General features: G+C 40.5%; 1 protein-coding gene across 9 annotated transcripts in view; it reads right to left on the bottom strand.

Moving 5' to 3' along the window:
* ERBB4 (erb-b2 receptor tyrosine kinase 4) overlaps positions 1-12,542 on the bottom strand; it is a 645,851-nt gene that overhangs the window by 35,349 nt on the left and 597,960 nt on the right. For all 9 annotated transcript variants that reach the window (XM_074872586.1, XM_074872588.1, XM_074872592.1 and 6 more), the window contains 2 exons: positions 4,343-4,498; positions 1,502-1,577 (listed from right to left, as the gene is read on the bottom strand). In XM_074872586.1, coding sequence (XP_074728687.1) covers positions 1,502-1,577; positions 4,343-4,498 — 232 coding nt within the window. The remainder of the gene's footprint in view (positions 1-1,501; positions 1,578-4,342; positions 4,499-12,542) is intronic.

Below are 12,542 nucleotides of genomic sequence, written 5' to 3'. Positions count from 1 at the left end.
TCACAGACACTTATAATGCTTTTTTCCTTAAATCACCTTATTGATTTGAGTTATGATAGCGCTGTGCTTCAAAACCAAGATTCTCTTTTTGAATAACCATAGCACTTGTTTTGGCATCAGTATTGTAAGTAACAGAATTCGTCCCACAACAAAATCTTAAATATTGAAAATGCTGCTATCACACCAGTTTAACTTTTATTTTTATTGCAAAGGTCATTTTAAACATGCCTCCAGATCAGTAACCATATTTTGCCAGCTGTCATGCTAATGTGAAAAGTGATGGGCAAAATTACCATATGTATAAAACACATATTTATTTCACCCTCATTCACCTCCTTTGTTGATGTTCAATAACTATAACTTGCCAATTGGTTTTGGTCTTGTCCTTTCTGATTACAGATATTCTGGGCTTCCTGTACTTAAAATGAATTTCATAAAAGGAGGCATATTTTTTCCCTAAGTGATATGGGGCATACAGAATTTGAGGAGAAAGAGCAGCTTTACATGACCGATTTAACTTTTGTATGTTTTTCTCAGCTGAATAGAAGAGGGCAGCTAACCAGTCAGAGCAAACAGTGTCTTCTGCTGCTACCCACAGGTAAAAGTGAGTAATGAATAGAATTGTACACCTTTCTGTTTCAAACGATATGGCAACAGGAAATGCAAATAGGAGTCCATGGCCCTAGATACTGCTGAAAAATTCCACTTTCAAAGGTATACATGATTTTATTAGTAACAGCTATACTAGATGAACAGGGAGACTGTTCAGCAGATGTGGCACAATAGCTCGTCTGGATAACTGAATTAACAACAGTAAAGGAACATCTCATTTCTCAAATGTGACTTTTTTTTTGGTGTGTGTGAAGTCCACATGAGCTGACCTGTCTAACTAATTCACAAGTTATCTGTGAAATTAAATGGATGCTTGTTTTAGTTAGGATGGAGAGCTCGTCTCTTTCTCCTTTTTCTCTTGCTGTATTTGTTCTGTATTATGACAAATTCCCTTTTATCTGACTGTAGGTACAGAAAGTCCTATAAGCTTGAAAATGTTTTTTGACATTCATGGCTTTTAGAGTTGAGATTTTTCAAAGGACTGCTGAAAATTATGACCTGCAGCTGTATTTTTATGAATCTGTGGCTGAGCTGAAAGAGGCCTTCTTCTGTCATAATAATCAGCCAAACTGTTACCAGCCCAGACCTTACGGCAGTCATCCTAGGAGGGACATCATGATAATGTATTTTAGTGAGCAGGGAAGTAATGCAGGAGCCAAATAACAGCTGCTGTTCAGAGTTACACATTAAAAAATCCCCAACAAAACCAAACTAAGAAAAAGAAAACAAACACCTCCCCCCCCCCCAAAAAAAATGAAAAAAAAAAAAGAGAGCAAAACCCACTGGAATTAACTCCTCTAGGAGAAGAGGGTATCTTTAACATAGTAACACAACTTGGTTTAATGCTTTACAAGAGACAAATTTTTAAACTAATCACATGAAGATTTACCATAGCTCCAAACATCACTCTGATGGGTAAACTTCCTGTAGTGTATGCACTCCAGAGCCATCCACTTAATTGGCATCTAGGGAAACACAGAAGAAATGTAACTTTAGAAATATAATATTAAAACAATACAGATAGATCCTGTATGTAGACATCAGCTTCCTCCCCGTTTCCTTTTTCAAATGCAAGCCTAAAAAAAGCAGCACTACCCACCAGAGGAAAAGGTTGTTCCTGACCTCTAGAATGGGGCTTTGCCCCATAAAACATATGGAGGTGAGAAACACGAACCAGTTATCTGCAGAACTTCTCATACCACCCAAATTTTACTGATTCAGATGTAGTGGAACAACTCATTTTTTCATCATACCCACATAAAGATGGGACCAACACAAAAATTACATTAAATCCCCCTAAACCTGAAATGCAGCAGAGAAGGTGGAATACAGTAGCTCTTTTGCCTCAACAGTTTGCAAAACCAGACACTGCTATCTCAATTGCTCTGTAATGAGACTAGTTAATAATGCAGTGCCCGTAATACTTCACAGTCCACGTCATCATCATCAGAGTAAACAGCAATGGGGAGAATTTACAGTGCTTAACCTAATATTTGTTAGGAACTTAGCCTTCCTGGTTCTCTGTATCATTACTGCAGTGAGAAAAGTTGCTCCTAAAAGCAAGTCAAAAGTCCCAAGTTAGGCTTTGGGTCTGAATCACCCTTGGGGAGAGCTCATCTCTTCTGACAGAGAAAGCTGTGTAGGCAAATACAAACCTAGGTTTGGCATAAGGGTTTTCCTTCTTGAGTTTGTGTTAAAATGAGATTCACAGTGTTTCCTGTTCCTGAGCTGGGCCTGTGAGGCAGTCTTGCAGTCCATTAATTTCTAATGGACAGACATTAAAAAGAGATTTTTACCTGGCATGGACTTGTATGGGTTGCCTCTAATTTGGAACTATGGAAGATATACTGGAATAAACCAGAGAGATACGTAACTGCATGCAAAATCTGAACAGATGGTGGGTGTAAAAGCAGAGGATGTGTCTTCATTCAAACCCTTATGAAAATACCTTCCATGAAGTTGACTAATGAACATAACCTATACAGTTATGGCAAAAATAGCACTCTCTAATAAAGATTGGCTTAGCACTTGTAAAGACAGTTCATCCTCCTCCACTAAATGCAGAAGAGTAATGCTTTCATTCCCATTAAATACGACTGGGTCGTTCCAAACTTGAACAATTGCTGAAGTAGCAAAGCTGCATTTCTCATCATGGGATAAGTCAGATTGGAAGCGATCTCAGGAGGTCTCTAGTCCAACCTCAGGCTGAAAGGAGGTTCAGCTATGAGATCACAGCATGTCACTCAGGGCTTTATCCAGTCTGGGCTTGAAAATCTCCAAGGATGGAAACTGCATCACCTCCCTAGGCAACCTGATCAACTGCCTGATTGTCCTCATGGTGACAAAGTTTTTTCTTTTATCCAGTCTGAATCTGTCTTAGCATGCTCTCAATACAACTTTAAGCTGCAAATGTCTTCAGAACACTTCTTTGGAACTGGAAAGTGACACATGTGACATGTAAGTCCTGCTCCAGAACTCCCAACAGTGTGATTGGCTTCACAAGTCCAAGACACCATCTAACAGCTGCCAGGGAACAGCTGGTTTGCAAGGACCAGCTCATTTTCTGTCATTCACTGGCTGATGGAGGGAAGAGGCAGAGGGGTTACTGAAGAGGGGATTAGAGAACTGAAGGAATCAGGTAAAACTGCCAAAACTCCACCTTCCCTGCCAGGAGGTCTCTTTACTGGGGAAACAGGAAAACAACGGCGACTCTTTTCAAGCTCTTCACCTCATTGACTGAAATGCTGATGTAATCCATGCAACAGCTGCCAAGGGCAGCAGCCGCACAAACAAGGCAGCAGCCCATCCAGGAGAAAAGCACACGCTGGCAACAGCTGTTTGTCCCAGACAAGGGCACAAGTGAGCACAGAAAAACACAGATAGCAAGTAGACAGAAAGCAAACTGAACGTTCAAGGAAAGGAATGACAGGAGATGCAGAACCCCTTGGGATTTTGTGACAGGTTGAGATGTGGAATTTCAAGATGTTTAGCATCCGGCTGTGGTATGTACTTAGAGCCTCTACCTACAGCGTTTTGAATTTTATAATGCATTCATCTGAAGGCATTAGAAATGAGGTGAGGCACTATATGGATGCTGTGCGATATGCTGAAAAGTAATATGGGAAAATGTCTGGTTTCAAAATTATCCTCAAGCTAGCTTTTTACTGCCCTGGTATTCAGCATGGTATTGGGGAGTTGCATGCAAGAAATAGCATACGCAGGCTCTTCCAACGTGACGGAAGAGGTAACTCTTTGCTGAGCATATGTAAACTCTCATATGCTACAAATACAAACATGTTCTGTGTCCCTCTGTTTTTGTTTTCTGGAAAATTACTTGTCTGAGAAAATGGGACTGCAAATTATTGAGGTTCATACTGACTAGAGAAAGAGGCTTGGCAGGAATGCCCTAGAACAACTGTCAGTCATTGAACTGACTTCAGAAGTCTTCAAAACAAGACACAAAATGGAACATACGAACAAAACCTAACTCAGAGTGTGAAAACTGTTTAGACAATTATATTTCAGCACCTGGAGAAGCTCACTGAACAAGAAATGAGCAGCTTTTATGTGTGCTGTCACAACACAGTTCTAGAAGACAGGGCTTTGCTAAGTCACTGACAGACTTTCTTACATAGATAATAGTCCCGTGGGGATACGCTGCCCTAAAGAGTTACTTCAGGAGGTTTGTCACAGTGTGATATGTTTACCTCCAGACATGTTCAGTACTCACCTTCCCTCCATCAGCATTATACTCCTTTTCATCTCCTTCCAAAAGTCTGGCCAAGCCAAAGTCAGTGATCTTCACATGGTTTGGTGATTTCACCAAGACATTACGGGCCGCCAAGTCCCGGTGGACAAGTCTCCTCTCTTCCAGGTACATCATTCCCTGAAGGACAAAGAACAGTAAAATAATCTTAATGAGTCTTACATGATTTTTTAGAACTACTTTTCACTGGTGATATGTAAAATTTCTGTTTCCCTTATTGGTATTCACAATAAGAAAATGGCCTAGAGGGCAGAAGTTCAATGCTGCTTTTGCTCTGAGCAGGAGGTGGGATTAGATGATCTTAGGTTCCTTCCAGTGTGAATGATTCTATAAGATTCTGAGGTAATTGCCAAAGGAAACAAAAAACTACATAGATATCTCCTTTGCTCCAGCAAGTTTAGAATCTGGAAATGTGAGACAAAGAAAAGAACTATTACAGCCCTTATTTTTCAGACAGGAAATCTGAAGACCATTAAAAATAATCAACTTAGGCAGAGTCCCACAGAAATTAGGCCAGACTGGGAAACAATCCCAGCTCTTCTACATTCCAGGCAAGTGTCTTCAATTCAAGATGAAGCTTCTTACCCATCTTCAAATGCTTTTAAGGTGGACATAAATTTTCACTACCCTCAGAGGATTAGAAGGAAAACAATTCTTTATTCCAAGTGCTGCAACCCACTTGCCTTTTCACTCCCTTAAAATTTTGCATGTAGTATTATAATAAGACACTAGATCAACGGCCTCTTTTTTTATGAGCATATATATTCTGTTAGAAGTACTTTTGTTAACAAGCTGATCCAGCTGCCTTTAAAGATAAGGTAACATATACTCAAGCTGCCTGGCCTTAACCTTATTCTTACTCTGATGAGAGACTAACCATCTACCATCAGTATGGAAGTTTACATGATGCTTTGTGACACTGAGATGAACACTAAAGCTTAGTCTTATTAATTATACCACACACAAAGGATAGGCAGGGTTACAAGACTATAATTTCATTAAAAGGCATTTATGACATTAACCATCATTAGGAGAACCTACAGATGAAATTACACACTTGATAATTACCCTTAAGGTATCTCTTAATATATTGGCTCTGTATAATATATATGGTAATTTTTAAAAAGTCATTGCTGAATACTGAAGAGATCATATTATCCCATAATAATTCAGACAGTCACAGGCAGCGATTAAAATAGCCAGATTACTCAGTGTCATGGGCCAGACTTTATCCCCTTTCACAGCATAAGAAGCTCACACATACCTATCCCCATACATACCAGGAGGACAATGCCTATGGGTAAGCCACCACTCATGGTCACTGGGCCAGAATGTAGCCTTTTCTTGACAGAAAGTGGATGTCTTTACAAAAAGTATCAAGTGGAGCTCTGAACTGCTGTGGCTTTTAGGTGAAAAATTTCAGTGCAAACACCGCTAAAAGGTTTGAAAATATGTGAGAGAACATTTGGCATAAACACTATTTCATTTTTAATGTGGTAGGCTTTGTTGCAGTCAACATGAAGGCGGTTTGAAAGGGGACATGGGGACTCTTTGGCATAAAGCAAACGGAATTATTTTTTAAAAGCCCTGCTAGTTGAGGCAAACACGCCCTCCTGCCAATTGCAAATCAATACTTTTGGCCATTGCACATCAGAACTATAAGTCTTTGAAAGCATAATGTTTTTTGACATCAAATTAAAACCTGTAGATAAAGGACAAATAAATCTCATAGGTCAAATGATCGTGAGTCACACAACAAACACACCGTGAAACCAGAGGCACCATGACGTAGCACAAGAATTATCATCTGAAGAAATCCAACCAGAAAAATACAACAGTCAATAGACTCTGTGTAGAGGAAAAGCAACCACAGAAGTGGTCCTGTAAAATTCAGATAGATTGGGAATTCATATAAATCCTGTTTCACATCTCTAACACTGAACAGCAACCAGAAAGGGCTTCAAGGCAGTGTCAACGCTGCTCATAACAAGTACTCGGGGAAGCAGGTGGACTACAGAAACCTCCCAGTCTCATGTTCCTCCCTTTCATCTGGGGGTCTTGCAGCCAGTCTGCTGAGATGTCTGCAGGTAGGTGTCAAACAACTTGTCTGGACGTGCCTCAGAAAGCCACTGAGAGAACACCATGCCCGTGCTGCGCTGGGCTGAACAGTGCGCGCAGGCATGCAGGGCTCTGTGTGCTTTGTGGAGCAGCCTCTGGCCCACAATCATACGTCCAGCTTTGCTGCTCCTGCAGATAGCAAATCTAATTGTAAGGGTGGCTTCAGGTTGCCCTTAAATATACCACATAGTAATTCCTCACTCATCGAAAATTATACTGGTTCTTTGCAGTTCCTGAAAGTGCTGCCCTTGAAGCCAGGATTGCAGTCATGTGTGAAAAGACAGGTGCCCTTGTGCTTCCCCCAAATACTTCTCTCCTGCAGCTCCCAATCTCTTCCTCCACCTTCCATGACATTAAGCACCTCTCTTCAGTCTTACATCCTTCACTGCAAAAGAGCTCCTTCCTGAACAAGAAGTCTCAAGGTGCTGTTTACGCTTCATTTCTACTTAGTTTAGAAAATAGCTCAAATTTTTAGAATGAACAGAAATACTTCTAAAACATCATAGATTTGAAATAACGTCCAATATCCTTATTTGGTCAAAATTCTTAATACCTCAGAATAAGGCAGGGAAGAAAAGAAAGGTCCAAACCTGGAGACATCTTTGTGGGCAGAATCTGATGAGGACACAAGAACCCAGAGAATTTGATGAGAGAATTCTGTTGGTATCAAAATACATTAGGCCCAAATAAAATTCTCATTTTTAATAGATTAATTTGCACCTATGAGCACTGAAACGACATGAAGATATTGTGGATTTCTTTTAGCAGAAATGAAGAAATGGAATTTCTGTCTTGTTAAAGTCAAAACAGATGATCTGTACAAGGCTGTAGCCCCCTGTCTTTAGCTAATGATGGCAGCAATAGATGGTAAGGTGTCCAGAAACATCCTTCACTGAAAAAGTTAAACAATCAAACCCTTAAGCACGCCTCTTTGGTCTTATGTTACCTTCTCTACGTATGTAATTTACAAGCATTTTTTAAATATGTAGGCTAACACTTTAGGATGTTTCACTGTTTATTCTACTAATTAATTTCCATTTATTTCAGTCTTGTGCTATTATTTAATATCATCTTAGTAAGATTATATTTTATTTAACTTAACATCATACTCTCTTATGAACTAGAAAGATGCGTAATCACCAACCTGAATACTGCTCCTAACCAATACCACAGCTGGTTTTCTTTTCTGTTCAGGAAGAGTGTAGAAATAGCTGTCTGTATATCACTGTACTTACAGTTTACTTCACCTCTGTCAAAGAAGCTTCTCAGTGCTTGTTCCTACCTGTGTTATCTGCAAAGCTAAAAACAACCCATGCAGGGTTGACAACTATAAAATCCTATGCAGGTCCATGACCTGCAGAAATGTAAATCCTCTTAGGGATACCCAATGTACAGATGTTAGATTTTCCTGATATCCTATCAACAAGTTTTACAGGTGGATGGCAGAACTATAAGAGAAAAGGTATACATGTGTCTGTATTTTCATTAAATGAGACTATACAAGCAGAATGAAAACAATCTAAAAATGGGAATCCTACAGTATTTGCTGCAGCAATACTGTCTAAACATATACTATGCCAAGAATTATCATTTGAAGGCATTTTTGAACCTCACAGGAAACGTGCTCTATGTACATCTCTCATCATTTTACCTGACACAGAAGTATGAAAACAAAAAAATACTCTCTGCATCACACAGCTGGTGCTACCACCACCCAACAAGCCCATGATCAAATACCAAGAGGACATTTTACGAGAGTTACAAGACAAAACTACCAGTGACCCTAGACCCTGACAATGGAAAGAGATCTGTTTGTGGAAATGACACTTTCAAGCTCGCTCCATTTGCGGTGTGATCTGTGAAGCTGGGGAAATAAGTGCCCTTCAGGACTTGTCCAAATTAGAGCTATACAGATGCCATATAATTATCAAAGTGTAAAATTTCCAGATAATAAGAAACCCCATACTTTAGTATACATATTAGAACATCCACAATAGGGTAGGACTTTTATGCTGAAACCCCTGAGAGGAAAAAGCTCAACATTAAGCCATTAGGATCAGTTGTCCCATTATCTCTGAGCCCAGATTCATCTCACACAAACACAAGAACCAGCCATGACCTACCCATCACTGCTACTTCCTCATCACAGTCACAACAGAGGTTTCCTCACAGAGAATGTCATTAGAAATGCAATTACTGCTAGGGTCCCTTAACATAAAATCACTCTCTGAATCAGCACCTAATGTTATTAAGAAGTCAAACAGCCACTGCAAACAGCTGTTACACAGATAAGTTGTGGAAGTCCCTCTGGAACTTCAGGCAGGGCGAGGAATAGCCTTTTATCTTTCACAACTGCACCCCTTATCCTCACCCAGTACCAGAGTCACGTACGAAGACAAACCTGTGCTATGTGGATCTTTACATAGACATACAGAGCAGTAAAACCACCTGCAGCCTCGACCCCTTCTACCCGTGTGATTATGAACTGTGAAAATGTAAATTCTCCTTTCAGAAGCAAGACACAAATGCCCTTGCCAGGACTTTGAGTAGTGTTAAAGGTCTTTTATCTTTGCCTACACAATTACTAACCTGACCTGCCTATGCGTTTCTATATTTCCCACAAGGCTTGCAACAGCACCAGGGAAACTGAGGCATAGGATAGACTTGTAATAAGCCAAGATGGCTTTGTTCAAAGGGAGGTGGACAGGAAAGATGTAAACAGCCACTAGGAGCTTTACTCCAGTAAGACTTTCCTGCCTGTCACTTCTCAGCCTTGATAGTTTTTTATGTAATAACTAGAGTGAAAAAAAATATCAGCAGTTTCACTAGCTGAGGTTAATCCTACTCTCTACCCATCAGTTTACTCTTGGAGCTGGCTAGAAATAAGAGAGAACAAAAATGATCTTGAACAGACTAAAAGTTAGTCCTTAAGAGCTATAAAAGAAGAAAGTCTTTCTCAATTTTATTATGGAGTGTTTGTGAAGTCTCTGGGACTGTGGATAGACAGATTTGGCATGGTCATTTCAGGTAGGGTCAGGTATGCTCGTGCTCTTGTCACAAGAAAAATGACAGACCTGAAAATGAGGTAACATGTGCTGGCAACAAACTGAAGTGGAACAGTGGAAAGGAGACTTTGTGTCAAAAAATCCAGGGGGGAAGAAAAGACAATGAGATGGGACAGCTTTCTGATCTTTCCAAGTGCTGAACTGAAGTAGAAAGTATCAAATTAGGTTCAATATCAGGTCTTCCAGTGCTGCAGACATCTACAGAGGGGCATCATCAAAGGCAGGCTGGTGGTCGAAATAGAATAATAAAGGGATTTTTTTAAAAAAGCAAAACGAAGCTTTTCTGGAAAGTTATGGGTTGTCCCCTGAGATGTCCTGCCTTTAAGACATGGTCATAATTTGCTGTTTTCTTACTTCACTACCAGTGTTATTTTCTGCTGCTGTTATTTGTCTCCCCATTCCTGAGGGCAGTTTTTGAGCACAGCCTCCATCTGTACAGCTCAGAGTGTAAGAGCTGCAAGCACAGACTGTTTCAGATGCTGTTATTTGATTTCCTTCAATTTTCTGGACTTTTCAGAGTCCCACTTCCCCACTGAGGATGCTTCTGGATTTGTTTCAAAGGTGGCAGCTGCTGTTCAGAGAATGTCCGACTCTTTGAATTGCATGACCCTTATCTGAAAGCTCCTTCCATTAGATGCCTGTACCTCATTTCCAGAAAAAAGGTATTCATTACTCAGGACAGAATTTAAGCAGGTATGCAAGTCATTAAACGCAAAGTCCCTTTGGGATAATTACCAGAGATGAACTGAAGTGTCCTGAATCACTAACTAAACTTTAAGTATATACATATGTCTTTGCATGATGCAAGACATCATTTTGCAAGACAATTCAAATTAAAAAAAATAAGTATAAAGACCTTCACCTGCCCCAACAACTTCAGCAATACCAGCAGACAGCAGATGTTCTAGAAACACTTTTTTTTTTCCATGTGACTTTTTGCTGTTTTCTATAATAAACGTTATTATCTCCCTAAATAGAGGGAATGTTGATCTTACCCCATCCAGAAATTAAGAGCAGCCTGCCTTTCTTCGATAATAATTTCCACCCACCAAAGCCAAGCACACATGGCAGATTCATCAAACAAGTACGTGAAGGAAGAAAATTTCAAGTCCAACTCAAATCTCATGGACATTAATCTCCAGCCTTGGAGACTGCCCTCTTTTCATCCTAATAACTTGAGGCTAGCTTAATAACAGGAATCACTACAGAAAGCTTGAAATGATCATCTTTTCCCCGCTTACCCCATGGAAAAAGTGTAATTTTACCAGGGGCTAAATACGCTTTCAAGGAAAACGCGGTGCCCTTTGTTGTCAGGAGCAACCAGAATCATCTAAGTAGCTGTTACTCCAGAGATAGCTGTGGGAGGGAAAAACTGACACTGCTCTGAAATACACTGACTCAGCCGCAGAGGTGTGATTTCTTATGTAGGTCTGCTTGGGAGCTGGGACTGGAGGTCATCCTCACAGCCAAGGGAAAGCAAAGGATGCTAACTATTTCAGTCCAAAGCTGCCAGACTGAGCTGGGGACTCAAACCTTGTGCTATACACACCTCCACCAGGTTAGCTGTCAAGGATTTCTGAAAATGTCTGGAGTTCTACCAACTCTGGTAAAGCTGGCAAGGGAGGCCCATTCCTGCAGCCTGGGCTGTGGTATAACCCCAAATATTTAGGAGTTCAATACTTCCCATTCATATGGGGTAAGTTAATACCTCTCTCTCTTTGGTGAAGGGTACACAAAGAAAGTTTATGTGATAGTAATATATTCCTTTCCATCTGCTGTTCCCTTGACTAAGCTCTCTCTCTCTCTCTCTCTCGGTTTCTCTTCTCTACAATTTACTTAAGTTGGAAGCAATGTGCTATTCATGTGTAACAAGCTGTACTATGAGGTAAAAGTGCTTTTCTCTCAAGCTGGCTGTCTTTAGATGCAGCCTTAGTATACAAAGCCGATATAACTAGCTGGATTTTCCTACAGCCATGTTGGACCTGTCCACCAGACCAGGACCATACAACTGAAACTTTGCTAGACCTGCACTCCGAGCTCGTGTGACACAAGCAGTGTGGGTGCTGTGTATTCATGTCTGCTAATATATCCCTTTTCTCACAGTCCTGCTGTGACATTGCTAAATGGTTTCAGACTAAACCATTCAGAGTACACAGAGTACAAGACTATCTGTACTTGTCTTAAGAGGCAGTGCAGCTGGATTATTACCCCTATGGAAAGATAACCAGTGCCAATACAATTTCTGCACAGGTTAACTCAAGCTAGTTCTGCTGTGAAAAGTTAGCAGTGATGTTTTGCACACAGGTTAGTCTTAGACCTCTCCACTTGTGGATTACCCAGAAGTACAAATTCTGTCTGCTCACACATGGGAGTGTGATCACACATTGTCTGACTCAGCTGAAGCACAAAATCGAGATGAGCTGGCTTCATACAAACCACAGGAGGACACACACTACCTGTGGCAGTATAAACATGCCAGTTACCCATCAAAAGAACAAGTCTGGGAAAAAAAGTATACACCAGACCATTGCTCTGCATCATGTGGCTGCTGCAGTATATTCGTTTCAGTAACAGGAATCCTAAAGCCTGGTTTACTGCACTGCTGAGCTATGGCCCAAAACACAAAATAAAAATTATGCTAAAGCATAACAGGTCAAAATAAAATCAGGAAGCAAAAGGGAAGGGAAAGAAGCTATTAGGCTAAAGTTTAGATGAGAATTACAGGAAAAATGCAGGCTACTCCACAATGACAGGTGATTCATAAAGGAAGAAAGCAGAAAGAAATGTGAAAAGAAGCAAGTTCATAAGCTTATGACATTTCAAGACTTAATTGACCGGACTGAGCAGACATTTTGATGGGCCCAGACCCTCTGCAATCCTAAATTAAAATCTCAGGAGTGTCATCTCACCCCTTCATAGCAGAGATAAATGGGTCACCGCTGAACTGACTGGTTCACGATTCTGAGGCTGTGGGGTCCTTA

This window comes from Strix uralensis, chromosome 6 (genome assembly GCF_047716275.1).
Source record: "Strix uralensis isolate ZFMK-TIS-50842 chromosome 6, bStrUra1, whole genome shotgun sequence".
Lineage (NCBI taxonomy): Eukaryota > Metazoa > Chordata > Aves > Strigiformes > Strigidae > Strix > Strix uralensis.
The sequence above is the reverse complement of the archived record's forward strand: the minus strand, read 5'-3'. Positions and strand labels throughout refer to the sequence as shown.